The sequence below is a fragment of the Pantherophis guttatus genome, chromosome 6, assembly GCF_059756535.1.
Source record: "Pantherophis guttatus breed Tessera chromosome 6, ASM5975653v1, whole genome shotgun sequence".
NCBI classification, from domain to species: domain Eukaryota; kingdom Metazoa; phylum Chordata; class Lepidosauria; order Squamata; family Colubridae; genus Pantherophis; species Pantherophis guttatus.
The window spans coordinates 18,790,483-18,808,545 of record NC_142068.1 but is presented as its reverse complement, the minus strand read 5'-3'; the positions used below and the strand labels follow the sequence as shown (position 1 = coordinate 18,808,545).

The 18,063-nt window shown below is 39.8% G+C and overlaps 1 protein-coding gene and 1 long non-coding RNA gene across 14 annotated transcripts in view; one reads left to right on the top strand and one right to left on the bottom strand.

The window, feature by feature from the left end:
• LOC117678796 (uncharacterized) overlaps positions 1–18,063 on the bottom strand; it is a 64,647-nt gene that overhangs the window by 34,831 nt on the left and 11,753 nt on the right. For 6 of the 13 annotated variants that reach the window (XM_087872081.1, XM_087872083.1, XM_087872085.1 and 3 more), the window contains 2 exons: positions 17,665–17,693; positions 16,841–16,868 (listed from right to left, as the gene is read on the bottom strand). In XM_087872081.1, coding sequence (XP_087728207.1) covers positions 16,841–16,868; positions 17,665–17,693 — 57 coding nt within the window. Of the gene's footprint in view, positions 1–3,310; positions 3,418–8,861; positions 11,428–13,763; positions 17,694–18,063 lie in introns of those variants that run through there. The other 7 variants (XR_015728433.1, XR_015728434.1, XR_015728436.1 and 4 more) reach the window with 7 other exon arrangements.
• LOC148113046 (uncharacterized) lies at positions 3,780–15,190 on the top strand. The gene is made up of 3 exons (XR_015728438.1): positions 3,780–3,877; positions 5,152–5,225; positions 13,483–15,190. It is a non-coding gene; the product is annotated as an uncharacterized LOC148113046 (long non-coding RNA).

Below are 18,063 nucleotides of genomic sequence, written 5' to 3'. Positions count from 1 at the left end.
GTGTGCCCAGTGTCATCAATTTGGCCATTGGAGGAGAGAATGCCCCCTTGAACAACAACGTCCCAGTCGAGGACGAGGACAACACAGGGGGCGGGGAGGCTCCAGGCCAGAAACCCCAGCTCCTTCACCCTTCATGTCAGCCCAGACCCCTGAATTTTATCCTGAAAATTATAGACAGGGCTCTGGAGGGCCAATTGCTTCCCCAGACCCTATGATGGAGCTAAAAGTGGGGAACAAATCTTAATCTTTTTGATTGACATGGGCTACATTCAGGGACCATCAGTCAAGCATTCCTTTCTAATATTGCCATAATGTCCCATCAACCTTTTGGGAAGGGATCTCCTAGGAAAGCTGGGGGTACCCTATGTCGTTTATGTGAACATAGGTATCTATATCTCTTATACACCTTGATCTTTAAAATAAGCCAGCGATTGCTGGAGGTCTAGGTTGGATGAAGGAGAGTTTGGATCTTTAAAAATAAGCCAGCGCTTGCTGGGAGGTCCATTAGGAAGAGAAGGCACAGCACATTCCCAGAGCAGAGGCACATAGTAACAATCTAGTGCTTAAAGAGATAGATCAATGGGTAAAAGTGAGCAGCTCCTAGAAGATATGGTTAATTTATGCTGTTATGTGTGGTAAGAAGACCTAGGAGTAGAAATACTGCAGTGTTATAAAGATCTTGATAATTTACCATTCTCAAAAGAGCCAGAGAACTATGAAAGAACTACAAATACAGAAGAAAAGGTTTATTCTTCCCACCCGGGATTTAGCAGGAAATAAAAAAGGTAAAGCCTGTCTAAATGGGAAGATTCAGATAATTTGACTTGATCAATTTGGTGTGATTTCTGTTAAAAATTCTTGGATATGCACCTATCATAAAAGCATGTAGAATTGAATGGGACTGAATTGATTGTGCTATGTTGTGTTTTTTTTAAATTTGATTTATATGCCGCCCTTCTCCGGAGACTCAGGGCGGCTTACAATGTGCTCAGCAATAGCCTTCATCCTTTTGTATATTTATAAAAAGTCAGCTTATTGCCCCCACAACTGGGTCCTCAATTTACCTACCTTAGAAAGGATGGAAGGCTGAGTCAACCTTGAGCCTTGGCGAGATTCGAATCTGCAGTAATTGCAGGCAGCTGGTTTTAATAACCAGCTTAATAACAGGTTGCCTTAGACCACTGTACTACCAAGGCTCTATGTCTGGCCAGCCTGCAAATTAAGTAAACTTCTCAGCTTGGAGCTGTGGGAAACGGAAGAGTAATTAGGGCCCACAATCACACTTATGATTTCAACTGCTCTCTGAGTTTTCCCACTGCTTTCAGAATGAGCTATAGGTGGCCCAAGAAAATAAAAAGGGAGAATTTAAAGGGAGAACCTCCCCAGGTCTGCAAATGTTGTTTAATGGTATATGTGTGTGTGTATGTGTATGGATGAAGGATGAACCTTCAAAATTATTTAGAAAATGGAACTCATTGGCTTGTGAAAAAGCTCCCTGAAATAATTACAATGATTGGTAAGTGTGTTCGTGTGTGCATGAGAAATTGTTTCTGCAAGCAGCCTGATTGCAGTGTGTTGCAAGGAAAAGAAATAGAGAAACTCATTTTCTCTATTTCTCAAAATATGCTGAGGGAAGAAAAGGTGTGAGATTTCTATGTTGTCTTTTGAATTTTTTTTCTGTCCTCACTGGCTCATCTTAACTAACCTCCCCCCCCCCTGATTTTGATTTTAATCTTTATTATTATTATTATTTCCTCCTTTTTCTGGAAATTTTTGAGGTTTAAACTGCTTAATTAAAAGAAATGATTTTGAAAGATTTTGCTTACATTGATAAACGTTTTTAAAGCAGAGAGTTAACACTAAACTTTGGAAAAAAAATATTTCAGAGTATATACCTCATTTAGATTGTTTATTTTGGAAGCTGTTCTTCCTACCTCCTTCTTTTATGTCTTTATGTATGGATGCATATTTTTTTTTTGCATCGGAGTCAAGGTGCCCCTTCCTATGGTATTTTGTCTGTTTGTTTGTATTGTTTGTTCATTAGCAGCACAAGATATAGAAAGAGAGATTTAGAAGGGTGATCAGATACTGGTGCTGTGAAAGGATTAATTTGTTTAATAGATGGGAGTGGTAGAAGATCATTAAACAAATGGCTGTAATTCAAGGACTATCTGATCAAGTTACTGGGATTGGAATCAAACACATGTGAGGGTGTTCCAAGATATATCCTCTGTGCTTGGGTGTAATGATATGTGGAAATGACCTTGGAACACTGATGGAAGAACAGTCGGATAAGAAGCTGCTTAGACTGCAGAAGGAATAGGAACATGGCAAAGTCTCAGTAGGGACCCTCCCTAGTTTCTTGGACTGTAAAGGTGAGGGGGCAGTATGATGGAAAATTTGGATGACCTTGGTAGATGAGGGGAAGAGATGCTGTCTACAAAATACTGTATTTTTCGGAGTATAAGACACACTCCCCCCTCTGTAAAAAAGTGGGTGAAAATTTCGGTGAGTCTTATAGACTGAACAAGGGCCTGTTTTTGGCCTCCCAAACCGGTAGCAATGGCAGCAGGTGGTTCGGAAAGTAGAAAGTTAAACTTTGAATTAGAAGCTTGAGGCACTAATTTAGCTGAACTGAAAGTTTAATGTTAAGTGAGAAGAAAGAGTTAGAAAAGTATAAGCAAGTAAGGCAAATGTTGATTTTGCTAAGATATGATGTGATTTGTTTTTGGAAGTTTCTGATACTGTGGATTTGTAAAACTTGTTAGTGAACAAGTTCTACACATGAATATAAGGGAGAGTGTTGGAGCTTTTGTTTGTCTCTTTCTCTGTCTTCTATGCAACCATGTGGTATGTTGTTAAGATTTGTGTTTTCCCTATGTGTAAATTTTTTTAAAACTTTTCAATAAAAAATAAATAAATTTCAAAATCTCATCATATGACAAGTATTCTTTCCTCTAACAAAAACAAGTATTTAAACATTTTATCCAAATTTCATTTCATATATAATATCTCATCTCCATGCTTTATTGTCTATCCATTGATAAAATTTCTCCCATATCAAATAATATTGTTTATCTTCCTGTTCTCTTATTTCAAATGTCAGTCTACTCATTTCAGTACAGTCCAACATTTTCTTAATAATTTCTTTATCAGTAATTATCTTCTCTCCTTTCCAATTTTTTGCAAATACAATTCTAGCCGCTGTTAAAATATTCACAATTACAGTATTTTTCGGTGCATAAGACGCACCGGAGTATAAGACGCATCTTAATTTTTGGGGAGGAAAACAAGGAAAAAAGTATTTTACCTCTGCGTACCAGCATTTAAGGTGGCACCGCCCTCCTCTTCCTCCTGCAAGCGAGAGGTGCAGGAACTACTTGCTTTCCCCCAAAGAGACCCCTAGCATGCTCTGGGGGGAGGGACAGAGCACAGCCTGAGGAACAACCCTCTCTCTTCGGGACAGTGTGGCGGGGGAATCTGCCCAGTAGCTTTGGGGAACAAGGCAGGTGCCACGATTTGCGGCTGGTCACCCCTCTGGCTGCGCTGACTTCACTCCCCAGCAATGTGAGGAGTCGCCGCCGCTGCCTCTCTCTGCGCCCAGGAGCCAAGCCGAGCTGAATGGGAGCTCCTAAAGGAAAACGTTCCTCCTTTCCAGCCATCGCTGCCCAGATTCCAAAATGCAAACCTCAAGAGTCGCGCTTCAGGTGGCGGCCAGTTCCCCTGCAATGTGCAGCGGGGAACTGGGAAGTGCTTTGGATTCAGGGAGGAGATTGTAGCGCTGACGCCTAAAAGTGTTTTTCTGCACATCGCGCCCGTCCTCCTTCTCAGCAGATTCTTCTCTTTCCTCCTGGCCAGATCCGCTGCCTGAAACACGGTACACTTTTTTCTGTCTCTGCGCACAAGTCATGTTTGGAATTGGGAAGGGGATCACAGGTCTGCTGTTCAAACCCGCGATCCCCTTCCTGGAGGGAATGCAGCTTGGAGTGCTGACACATGCATTACCAGCAAGGGTATTAACCAGACACAACCCAGTAGCCCATTTGAAAATATAACTAGACTGAGTGGGTTATGGACGGATGTGGTAAATCTTAATTGGCATGCTCCAGATGGCTTATATTGGAAATTTTGCCTATGTGCGATTGCCTAGCCGCTGGTACAAAGCATGTGTGTTATTAACTGTGAAACCTATTTTTCCTTTTTATATACTGCCCATACAACAAGGTGATCGACTGGGTGTACCTGTTTATGAGGAAGTAGGCCAGAGAAAGATTACTGGCCTCCAGAATTCAGGTATAAGGTTGACCACCTGGGCAGAAGCTGGAATGTATGATCATAGAAGCGCTCCATTTATATGCTGAATAGAATTATAAGGCTATTCACCACAATGGAAAGCATTCCACCGTTTAAATAAAAAGGGTGGAATGTAAGGAAATAGATATACTAGAATTAGTAGAAACTTGTTAATTGTTTCCTGCAACATATATATGTATGATATATGATGTCTTTGTATACCTGCATGCTGTAACTATTTGTTTCCTGGCACACATACATATATTATGCCTTTAAAGTTGTGACACAAATATGCCACATTGACTAACTTCCTGGAACAAACATATACTGTTATTGGGGTCTATAAAGTATCTGGCATTTGTCAAAACATATGTTCCACCTTTGATCAGAGTCTTATCTCTGTAGCTGTATCTTGAGTTCCCTTCACTCCAGGGGGCTAAATAGCCAAGTGTGAACACAAAGAAGATGTTCAGGAAGAGATAAGCTAATGGTGCTAATTAAGGGGCTCTATCCTGTTCCAGGGGATACACAAATCAAAGATGCCAAAATTGGGGGTTTTAACTGATGGTTTATGACTTTCTTAAGCAATATAAAAGGGGTTCACATTCCCTTTCTTGTTTGTAGTTCTTCCCTGCATGTATCTTGTATGTGTTTGGAACAGATAACCATTTAAGCTTGATCAAGATTAAATGCTATTTTACCCAAGCCTCTGTTTAAGTTTCTTGTTTGGCATTTATGAGTTTAAACTTATTATGATTGGACCTTACATTTTATTTATATCCCACTTTTATTATTTTGATAAATAACTCAAGATGACGAACCCGTCAAATATTCCTTCCTTCCTCCTATTTTCCCTAGAGCAACCATCCTGTGAAGTGAGTTGGGCTGAGAGTGTCTGGCCCAAAATTATCCAGCTGGCTTTCCTGCCTGAGGTAGGACTAGAACTTACAGGTTCTCAGTTTCTTAACTATTAGACCAAACTGGCTGCATTTCCCAATGTGTACCAAGAGAAGAGAAGAGCAAGGAGTAGTTCAGGACAAACAAAACAAAACAAAACAAAAAAAAAAAAAAGGAAGAAAAATATTGAGCAACTTTGATAAGAGATAAGAGTCTTGGTTTATAAGACTTGGTTTATAGACTTGGTTTATAAGTAGTAAATTTTGTTCCATCTTGTTTATTTACAACAAAACGATATCCAGGAGGCAAACCAGACAGCATGACCAAACCAGATAGCCTACATCAGATAACCCTGCTTCTGACATAAAGCAGAAACAGATAGGTGGACATTGCTTTTTTTTTTTTCATGAGCTGAGTGCATTCTTGTCCTCAAGAAATGGATTTGCCTTGGAAATGTTGCCACGCTAAATCAAGAAGCAGGCATTTAACACCATCCTAAATCGACCTGATAAATGGGAACTATTTCATCTATTGCTCTATACCAGAACATCTCTCTCTAAGCAATGTGGTCCTTAAGTGAGTCATGCCCAATTGGATAACCTTTTTTGTCATGGTCGTTAAGCAAATCCAGCTTCCTCCATTGCCTGTTTCTGGGAAGGTTGCAAATGGTGATCATGTGCCCTCAGGACACTATAGCTATCATAAATATGTGTTTGTTGCTAAGCACCAAAATTTTGATCCTGTGAGGGAACACTGTAACCGTAAATGCAAGAATCAGTTATTAACATTTTTTTCAGGGCCATCGTAACTTTGAACCATCATTAAACAAATGGCTGTAATTCAAGGACTATCTGATCAAGTTACTGGGATTGGAATCAAACACATGTGAGGGTGTTCCAAGATATATCCTCTGTGCTTGGGTGTAATGATATGTGGAAACGACCTTGGAACACTGATGGAAGAACAGTCGGATAAGAAGCTGCTTAGACTGCAGTAGGAATAGGAATATGGCAAAGTCTCAGTAGGGACCCTCCCTAGTTTCTTGGACTGTAAAGGTGAGGGGGCAGTATGATGGAAAATTTGGATGACCTTGTTAGATGAGAGGAAGAGATGCTGTCTACAAAATACTGTATTTTTCGGAGTATAAGACACACTCCCCCCTCCGTAAAAAAAGTGGGTGAAAATTTCAGTGAGTCTTATAGACTGAACAAGAGCCTGTTTTTGGCCTCCCGAACCCTTCGCGTGTCATATTATTGTCCTCCCCAGCCCGCAGAAGTACTCTGCAGTGCTCCACAAATCTCATTTTCATAAAAAATGGAGCTGTTTTTGCAAAAAACAGGCCCGTTTTGGCCTCCTGAACCCTCTGTGCATCCTGTTTTCACCCACCCTGGCCTCCAGAAGCACTTTGCAGGTCAAAAATGGGTGCGTTTTTGGCAAAAAGGGGATGCACGGAGGGTTTGAGTGCTGCAAAGTGCTTCTGGGGGCCGGGGAGGGTGAAAACGGGATGCACCGAGGCCAAAAACTATTTTTTTCTTGTTTTCTTCCTCTAAATCTAGGTGCATCTTATAGTCCAATGCATCTTATAGTCTGAAAAATACGGTAATCATGCAAGAGAGGGAGGAGCACCCCATAGCTTAACAATCAGAGAAAGAAACTTACAAAGGACCCCCTCCCTCCCCAAATGGATTAAACAGTTAAAAGTGGTAGTGAGAAGTTGGTATTGTCTTCAGACTTGCAAGATTCTATTAATGTCACCTTACAATAAAACAGAATTAGCTCATCTAGTTGTTTTTCCTGTGTGGTTTACCCTGGAAGAGATGTAATTTCTCACTTGCAAGGTTCTTTTACTATTATCTTTTAATAAAGGGAGTGTTAGTATTCATGGTTGGTGCTCCTTGTCTGGGCTACCTTGTCAAGGTGACATCATCGCCAGGGGTGAAATGCTCCTGGTTCAGACCGGTTTGGCCAAACCGGTAGTGATGGCAGCAGGTGGTTCGGAGAACTGGTAGCGATGGCAGCGCGAGGCTCTGCCCACCCGCCTGGTCGTCATTACGTCCTGGTTTTAACCAGGACGTAACCTGTTTTTTACCCTCTGCTCATGCGCAGAAGGGTTTGCGCATGTGCAGAGGGTCCAAGCGCGCATGTGACAGAGCGTGTGCACTTCGAACCGGTTGGGAAGGTAAGTAGATTTCACCCCTGATCATGGCTCTCAACCACCAATACTTTGCATGGAGACTTCATGGAGTCTCACCATTTGGGCATCTGTGTATGTTGCTTGCATGTTGCTTTGAAATCTGGTCTATGCTTCTAGCCTGAACTTGGATGAGTTTGGACACATAGACAACTCAACGAAGTGACGCCTCTTACAATTTAACAACTCATTGAAAAGTTATCAGCTGTCTCTAGCAAATTTTGCTTGGTATTGTAATTAAATACAGCAGGCTGAATTACATGGAGGTCAAAGAATAAAGTTTATCCTTCAGTAAGAATCAGAGTTCCTGTTTCCTAGGTAATAAGGTGTGTCAGCCCAACATATGGTTGTTACTTAGCACAGGCTATATTCTGATTGAGGAGGAAGCTAATAAAAGGGGAAACATAATTTACAGGCTCCAGTTAGCTTTGTTTATGAGTCAGGATTATGAGCCAAGAGTGACTAGTTTGAAGTCTGCAGCTAAGCTAGACTTCACCCACAGCATTTCAAAAGCTCCTCGGAGCTTCTCTCGCTGATAGTGTGCATGCAGAACAGATAAATAGTTTTCATTCCATCTTTTGATTGGTTGAATGTCTAGTAGAAGCGTGAATTTACAAATAGATTTAAAAAAAAATGTTGATCATCCTGCATCCTTTGTAAACCTGATCACAAACTGACAATTTTCTGAGCAAAGAACATTTCGTAGGTCTTTTTAATCTTCAGGTAACTTTGCACACATTTCTAAAGTGCTTTTACCATTTTTTCCTTTGTCGTCTCTAGGGAACAAAAGTGTCCTTCTTTAATAGCTTTAGTTCCAGAATCTTTTTTCTTTTAACTACCATACCAATTCAAGAGAACTTGGCTCTTTCAGTAATTAGTAGAGTATTTTTCCCCCTTTGCTCAAAGGAAGTATGTGAATATCTGCTTCCAATACACACTTGCATACGTGTGCACGTCAGGAATTGGTTTGACTTACCTTTACTACTGGTTCGCAACAGGATCGCACATGCGCCGATCGCCTATGACAACATCCGGGGTGGTGGGTGGAGCCTCCCGCCGGTTTTACTACCTGTTCTTGCGAACAGATCCGAGCCGGGGCAACCCACCACTGGTGCAAGTGCACACACACACGCACGCACACCTTATAAAAATAAATTGGGGAGGCTACTTTCATCATTTGTATTCAAGGAAAGTAGACAAGAGGAAGCAAGATGAGGGTTTCATGAAAGGAGTATAGCAGAGGTGGGTTTCAGCAGGTTCTGACCAGTTCTGGGGACCGGTAGCGGAAATTTTGAGTAGTTTGGAGAACCGGTAGTAAAAATTCTGATTGGCCCAGCCCCCATCTATTCTCTGCCTCCCAAGTCCCAACTGGAAATGGGGATTTTGCAGTAACCTTCCCCTGGAGTGGGGATGGAATGGAGATTTTACAGTATTGTTCTGCCCCAGCTCCGGATCCCAAGGAGTGTGACACACACAAAGCTCCAAAAACTCAGTTTAATACAAACAGACCCCTTTCAAAATGCAGGCTTTCAGTGCAAATGTCCTTATCAGCCTGCTATGAATTACAGAGAATAAACAAAGTCCAACAACGGTTGGCAAACCACGATGTAACAAGAAACTCACTCTCAAAATGCTCTGCATAGTAATTAAACATTGTTTCCAGCAGCATTTGCTATCTGTGAGCGAACTTAAATAGGCTAAGGGAGTGGCCAATTAGTCTCAAGCCTTACTCTCAAGGAGACCTCCTCCTAAGTAACTAACTTCTGAGGGCAAGCAATTCCACTGATTAATTGTTCTTCCTGATAGGAAATTTCTCCTTAGTTCTAGATTGTTTCTCTCCTTGATTAGTTTCCATCCACTGATTCTTGTCCTATCTCAGGTGCTTTGGAGAATAGCCCTCTTCTTTATGGCAGCTCCTTAGATATTAGAACACTGCTATCATGTCATCCCTAGTCTTTCTTTTCACTAGACAAATCCAATTTTTGCAACCATTCTTCATGTGTTTTAGTCTCCAGCTCCCTAATCAGTAATGGGTTGCTACCTGTTCGCTCCGGATCGGGCGAACTGGTAGCGGTGGCAGCGGGAGTCTCCGCCCACCCGCCCGGACGTCTCTGCGCATGCGCAGAAGCATCACATGCGAGCGTGCCCACGAGCGAATCAGTAGCGACAGGATTCTATGGTGAATTTCACATGACGTATGACCTCATGATAATTAAAACTTCGGTCAGTTAATCATTGTGTGTATACATACTTGTAGTCTGTATACAATATATGTGTTTATAAAGCATTTTTGTCATTTCTTTTCATTTTCTGAGGGTTATTTTAGCGTCAAACTATTTCAGAGACCCTGGGAAATTCATAAATCCTGGACATTATTATTCTTGTTTCTAATGGATAATCTAGTTCAGTTTGCCATCCTCAAATTCTTGGGTTCAAAACTGTTGTAAGAATAGTTTTAGACAGAATTAATGGAAATAGTAAGAGAGCTCGAAATTATGGTAATAGCACTAGCATGTAACTCCTATTTAGGAAATTATCAGTAAATTTGGCAGTTAAATTTATGGATTTATAGTCCAGTTTTCTAGATTTTATATGATAGTGTATCATATTAGTATTTTAGGGATTTTCAATGGAAATTTTCACTCATCCAGGCTGTCCCAAGGGTGCTTCTCCAAAAGACAACTGGACTTTCTTGGTTTTTTCCTAGAAAACATTTCACTTCTCATCCAAGAAGCTTCTTCAGTTCTGATTGAATGATGGGGAATGGAAGGATTTATACTGTTTGTAGTCATCTGGTCATTAGCATGCTGAAGGTGAATTAGAAATTATTTTAATTCCTTTTGTTAACTGACAAATATTGTATGACAACACACTGAAAAGGCATTTTTAGAACTATATATGTGTGTGTAGTATCTTGGAGGAATCTTACAATTAAAGATTGATTTATTAAAATCTGCTCACCATTTCTCTTCTTCCTTAAAACATTATTTGCAATAGATAATATCAGTATTGATATTTAAAGTGCTGGTCTTTGTGTTGAAGACTATAAATATTTTTCTTCATCATTGTCTAGGTTCTTTTAGTGATGCTGTTCTCTTAAATAAAAAGGCAATAAAAAGATAAAGTAATGGTACATTATCCACGGTAATGGGGAAATAGCCAATGATTGTTCTGGAGCCTGGACCAGAACCAAATTCCACCCTCTCCTCCTAAAGAGTTGATGGAATTCAGTTGTTTCCACATAAGGAAACACACAGAGTGGACTGAACGGCATTCTCGGGTGTTGGCCATCTCCTTAGGAAAACACTTTGATTGCAATGGAGTTCAGTTCTCAAGTGAAGTGTTCATATTTTATTCTACCTGAATAAAAATAAACATTTGTTAACCTCCACACCCACCCCATCTAATAAATACTCTGCTCTGTTCTTATGCCAGAATTTTTGAAAGCCTTCAGTGGGATTGAACTGGGGAAACAGTTCCTTGTTTCACTTACAGCAACATGAGATTGAATAAACAGTTAGCGACGCTACTGTCACAATCTCTTTATTCAAAAAAGAAAGAAAGAAAAGAAAATGGAAAACATTTTTCTTTATTTCTTTTCAGATTTATATAGTTGTCAGAAGTTATTCTGGGCGACATAAACTAATCAAATCACAATATAAAAACTATCATTATAAACGTATGTATTTGTTAATTAACTTAATTAATTTAATTAACTATAAACACGTACCAGCCCATCTGCAGATAAGCTACCTCTCAAATGTTTAGCCAAAAATACTGTACCATAAAAAATGTATGATCTGAAAGCAAGCTAACCTGCATTTTCATGGATCCATCAGCATATATGATGTTCCATATGCCAGGGGTCCCCCAATCCCCAGGCTGCAGTCCACTAACAGGCCATGGCTTATTCAGAACCAGGCTGCATGAGTGGCAGGCTGGCACGGATGCGCACAGCTTGAGTTGGCCGAATGGCAGTCCGGCCAATGCGCTGGACTTCCGCAAGTTGAGCTGCACGTACTTTTGCGTTCATGCTGGCCCTGCCACTTTTTAAAAAGTACAGTATTAATATAAATAAATAAATATATTTTAAAAATGTTGAGCAACCTTAAGGTGGAATTATCCAGTTCATTTACTGTAGTAGACCAAGCTGAACTGAACACACAGAGTTGAATAGAATCAAGTGCAATGAGAATATCAAGAGCCATTATTTTCAAAGTTGGCAACTTTAAGAGGTGTGGATTTCAACTCCTAAAATTGAAGTTGTCAAATTTGAAAGAGAGAGAGAGAGAGAGAGATTTTTAAGGTCCAAAAGGATCAATGTGTTCCTCATATGTTTTAGCCTCCAGTCCCCTAATCATCTTTGTTGCTCTTCTCTGCACTTTTTCTAGAATCTCAACATCTTTTTTGATATCATGGCAATCAAACCTGGGTGCAATATTCCAAGTGTAGTCTTACCAAGGCATTATAAAGTGGTACTTTATAATGCCTTGGTAAGACTGCACTTGAAATATTGCACATGATTGTATGTGGATCTACTCAGAAATAAGTCCCATGGGGTTCAGCAGCACTAACTTCTAGGTAAATGGGAATCAGCTTGAGACAATCAGCTTTGGATGTGCAGTAATGCAGATCCTGGCATGTATAAACCTGCTTAGAGCTGAGAGGGTTTGCTAACAGGAGGGCACATTGATTACCAAGGCAGGAAAAGATTATATTGGTCAAGTGGCATTTCCAACATCACTTTCTATACTTCAACTAGCTCCTAAGAGACAGTTACATTGGAAGGAAAAAGAGCATTGTTGATTTGGGCACCTCTTCAATAATATTCCATTAATTTGAAACCTTATTCATAATTCATGGTTGTATATTTGTGGCTGAGATGAAATAGAAGATACTTCATGAGCTCCATTGTCGGGCCTGGAAGTCATCTTTTTCGTTGGATCTTCAGGCCTGCCACATTCACTACTACTGTGGGAAACTGGGAGGGAGGATTGTATGGAGCCAGAGTGATATATAGTCATAATAACATTCCTTTCTCAGAAAGTCCAGGACATCTTGCCCTGCACCTGGAAGGCATCTCCAGTTGGAATGGTGCATTGAGTGGACCATGTGATGGATTTATGGGTGTTGGGCAGGGACTTGAACTTTCCTTTGGATGGGGAAAACCTGGAAGCTTTCAGATTCGGGTTTTCCCAGATGTGACAATATGACATCTCTAATAAAATAGAACTTTGAGGAAACTCGAGCCTCAGAGTTTTCTTTCGTTGGGGGTGTTACTTGGAACCCTGACATCCATGCTATTTTATAGATAGCTATCGGGTGTTGGTAGAAATAACCGCCTACTAGTTCATTGTGATTCTCTGATAAATCTGAAGTATTAGTTAAAAGCAATAATGTTCAAGCTACACAAACTAATGACTGGCAAATGTATCACACAGCAATAAAAGGATACTGGGAATGGACTTTTTGGGATGGGTTCTCTAATTCTGACCGAAAGGTGACAAGGGAATTTGCTTTCAAAGTACTATCTTGTAGTCTCATTATGTTTTCAAGGCACCATCAGTTTTTTCAGAGAGATCTTCGATAACAGATGAGGTTATGATGGCCACATCCTACAGTGGAAGTATTTTGGAGCAGATTAAAAAAAAAAAAAAGATTGCAAAATGAGCAAATCAGCTACCAACAAATCTCCACTATTGCAACTCCGTGAACTATTCAAGCAATCCATTCTTCCTAGACAGGGAGTATATTTTGCATCTTTTAGAACGAAGAAAAGAACAATTTGACCCGATGTAAACATTAATTCAATGTATTAAACTTTGGGTTTAGGAAGCATTGAGGACATTTAATCATGGGAAAGCTTCCTTATGTGATATTCTGACTCACTAAGGTTTAGATTCAGGGGAATCGAAATCATTATCAAAATAAAATTTAAGATTCACACATCAACATTTAAAAAGTTATTGATTTATTAAAGAGAAACTACTTCCAATATAAAGGTTTAACAGTACTATATACTAAGCATCTCTTTTTCTCTCTCTCTCTCTCTCTCTCCCCCTCTCCCTCTCCCTCTCTCCTCCTTCCCTTCCTTCCTACAGTGAGGACAATTAACCAGTGGAAGAGCTTGCCTTCAGACATTGTGGGTGCTTCATCACTGGAGGTTTTAAAGAAGAGACTGGAAATCACTTTAAATGGTATAAGGTCTCCTGCTTGAGCAGGGAGCTGTATTAGAAGACCTCCAATGTCCCAAGGAACTCTATTCTGATCTAATTGGTATGGCTGCTCATTCCTTCAAGGGTCTTGCTTTGCTACCTCATCATGACAGTGTCAGGGCTGCCTCCGATCAATCCCCAAGAAAGAAAACCCTCGACTCTATAGATTCAGAGAAAAGATACTTTTACTAGGAAAGAGTTGATTGCAGCAAAAGCCAGGCAAGGTCTGAAGCCAACACACGTGAAAAGACAAATTGAAAATAACTCCAGAGCCCAGTAGCCAAGCAACTAGAGTTTAATCGTCGGCCAGGAAGATGTTTTGGGAATGCCTCTGGTCCAGGTGCACCAGTCCTCCTTTCTGCCTGGCTTTCCCAAGATAGTTGGCCTTGAAGATGATAAACAACCCAAGCTGGCTTGTCTGAGATCAGATCTTCCCCATCTCTTCTCAGAAAACCCATTCTTACATCTCCTGCACGCTTCCCCTCCCAAATACTCATTGCTCCCCCCTCTGTTTCCATGGCAGCTGGCAGCAAGCTTGAAGGGAAGCTAAGACGGTCAGGCTGACAGGCAGTTTGTACATATGTGTATGAGTAAGCATTCCTGGGAGGAATAAATAAAGAACGTCAGGAGTATATATCAAGACTACAGATACCCAGCAGGGTCACTCAAGGTGTCAAAGTCATCCCAGCTACCCAGCTAGAGCGACAGGAACCTATATTGGACAGCTGCGATATTGGAAGATGCTGGAGGCAGATGATCCCTTTAGTGACAATGGCAAAGGCATCAATTTAAACTGTGCAGGAGAAGGCAATAGTAAGGCCCTCCTGTATTTTTACCAAGAAAACTACATGGATAGAAAATATAAAATGATTCACAATATAGTGCTGACTGATGAGCCCCTCAGGTCAAATGGTATTCAACAAGCTACTGGGGAATTGCTGAAGCTCTTTCAGAGTTCTAATGGTGCTTATAATGTTGCTAAATGAAAGCCTTTGAGATGCCTAGTTGCTGATGATGCCATACAGGAAAAGTAAATCTGAAGCTGCAAAGATAGAATTACAGTAGGAACAAGGAACAGTTAGAACGATTAATCAGTATGGCTTGTCTTCGGAAGTTGTGGTGCTCCATTACTAGAGGTTTTAAAGAAGAGATTGGACAGCCATTTGTCTGAAATGGAATAGGGTCTCCTGCTTGAGCAGGGGGTTGGACTACCAGACCTCCAAGGTACCTTCCAACTCTGTTATTGTTATATATTACATAAGAAGTTATGAAGGCCTCAGAAAAGATATTGAAATGCCATGAGGTATCTATGCCTATAAAGATAGAATCGTGCAAGCCAAAATATGCCCATGACAGTCTACAGAAGTAAAAGTTGGACTTGGAAGAAACCAGATTTAAGAATTTAAGCCTTTGAACTTCGATGACGGAGAAGATTCCCAAGAATACCATGGACAGCCAAGAAAGGAAATTTTGGATTATGGATTATCTAACAAATCGACCCAGATTTCTTACTTGAGGTGCAAACAACCAAGCTCAAATTATGCTATTTTGGACTCATTATGCAAAGATAAAATTCTCTAGAAAAGTGTCCAAATCAGGAAAAAGTGAAAAGAAAGAGAAGAGGGAAAACTATCAGCCTTGAGGTGGATGGCCTCAGTTATAATATTTATGAGCACCATTGCAGGACCTAAAAGACCAGGTTAAGGACAGATCATCATGGAGAAGATCTATCTGTACGGTCATCACAAGGAATCCAAAACGACATGACGGCACATAAACAATCAATGGTATACAAAGATTAAAAACTCAACAGTTAAAGGCCAGGATGTCCAAGACACACAAAACATTCCAATCATAACATCTCATCATCAAACGAGCTTGCCTAGCTTCCTTGCCTGAACCCTGAGGAAACAACCAGGACTGCAGAGCCTTACAAAACACTAACTGGATTGGGGACAACCAGATTCCGAAGAGACCGCATTCCACAAAGCATTTTAATTATGTTTCTTTTCTTTGGTTGTTCCACTTAGGCATTGTTTCATCATAAATTTACTGCTCTGAAAGATTTATATGTATTTAAAGTTAGGGAGAAAGGAAATAAATAGATCACAATAGCATAATGAAGGGGGGAAAAGTGTAGCATAACTCAAATCTAGGTTATTTGGAATGTTTTTTTATGCATTATGAAAAAAGATCATTAACCTATGCCTACTCCCAAGACAATAAATTTTACAAGCTTAGTAGCTTATTGTATTAGCACAGTAGCTTATTGTACTAGCACAGTATTTAATCATTTAATCATTTAATCATGAAAAAATATAAATCCAATAAATGAATTTCATTCCACTGTAGAATTTCCACTGAGATTCTAACACTTCTACTAACTTGAAAATAGTGAGGATACCAATACAGTACTAGAAATCCAGCAGTAATCAAAGCATGTTGAAAGCCAAATCTGGCCCTAGGTTCTGCCTCAGTTTACCTTCTCAATAAGCAGCTGAGTTGGAAGATCATTTAAAAGCAGTTTATTAGGGTACCCTGATAAAGTGGGATCTGTCTATGAAAAAGGAAGAGAGAACCCTGAGCCCCATGTTTCATTCCTTTTTATAGTTAAAACAACAAAGAAAATGCAAGAGGAAAGTTGATTGGACAGGGTAAAAGTAACTTTCCCTTTGCACAGGCAATCAGTTACATGCAGTCAAACATGTTACATATTTGCATCCCACAATATCACAGATGTTCATTAAAATGAGGTCTGACATCAGAAGGGGTGTGATTGTAAGGGAAAAGGTTGTTTGGAGTTCACAAAAAAAATCCCCAATTTGTACTAACAAACTTTTTCTTATCTGGAGCTAGTCTCCAGCTTGTTTATCAGTTTAGGAATGTTAAAAGCTAACAAACCTGATATCATTTTAAAAGCGAGAAAATAAATCAAATTAAAATACAAAGTAACTATGTTAGTTAACAAATTACAAAACCCATGTCATTTAATCCCCCCTTTGATGCTACAGGGCAAATAAAAATAATGCCTTTCAGTATCACCAAAAAGAAGGAAGTTTAGACCAACAGGATCAGGGACTTTTTAAATTTTGTATGTATGTATTTTATTGTTGGCTGTGCACCGCCCTGAGTCCTTCGGGAGTAGGGCGGTATAGAAATCAAATAAAAGTAAAGTAAAGTAAAGTAAATGTATAGAGTCAATTCAGGGAAAAAAGGAATAGAAGCCTGGTGGAAACCAACTCACCAAAATCACATTGTACTGGGCAGACACCCTAAGTAAAAAGAAACAAAGCAAAATCTCTAATATATCAATCAAAACAATAAACACCAAAAATGATGTCAATTATGTCAAGATTTGCCCCCCAATATTGGATAAAGAATTATATTTTTCTGATAGTATCTTCCTTTTCCAATTTCACTAATAAACATTTCAGAATTACCTAATGCAAACTCAAACGTTCACTACGGCCTGCTCCAAGAATCAAAGCACATGACTAATAAGTATTATTTCCACTACGGATATAGTCTACAGAATTGAGACAAGCTACTGTAGTCATATTTCAGGCTACTGGTAAAGTGTGTTAGCTTCAGACATTAAGTAGTGCTTTCAAAGTGTGGGGATCTTCTTACATAATTAAATGATTAATATTAGTAATTCTCACTCCTTTCTTTACCCCTACTTGATCATCTCACCCACTCTTCTTTCTATGTTTTGGAGCAGACGATTTTTTTTTTTTTAAATTTGATTTATATGCCGCCCTTCTCCGGAGACTCAGGGCGGCTTACAAAGCGCTAAGCAATAGCCTTCATTCTTTTGTATATTTATACAAAGTCAGCTTATTGCCCCCACAACTGGGTCCTAAATTTACCTACCTTAGAAAGGATGGAAGGCTGAGTCAACCTTGAGCCTTGGCGAGATTCGAACCTGCAGTAATTGCAGGCAGCTGGTCTTAATAACCAGCTTAATAACAGGGTGCCTTAGACCACTGTATTACCAAGGCTTCCTCTGCAATGATTTTCACTGCAGTGATTTTCACTGAATTTTGGGCACCCAATAAGAATCCTTACGTGTATGTAGTGTCCTTGAGGCAGTTCAACTGCAAAAATAAAACAAAAGTTGATCAACATTTTCTGAAACATAAGAAAAGAGGATCACAAGTATACAAATGACTTGCAACCATTTGTTTGGTGACCGTTTGAAGTTACAGTTGAAAAGTGACTTAAGACCTTTTTTCATGCTTATGACCATTGCAGCATCCCCATGGTCATGTGATAAAAATTCAGACAAGTGGCAACTGGCTCTTATTTACGACGGTTGCCATATCCTGGGCTTTGTGACCTTCGGACAAACTAAGTCAATGGGGAACCAGATTCATTTTACAACCATGTTGCTAATTTAACAACTGCAGTGATTCACTTACCAACTATGGCAAGAAAGGTTGTAAAATGGGGCAAAATTCACTTAAC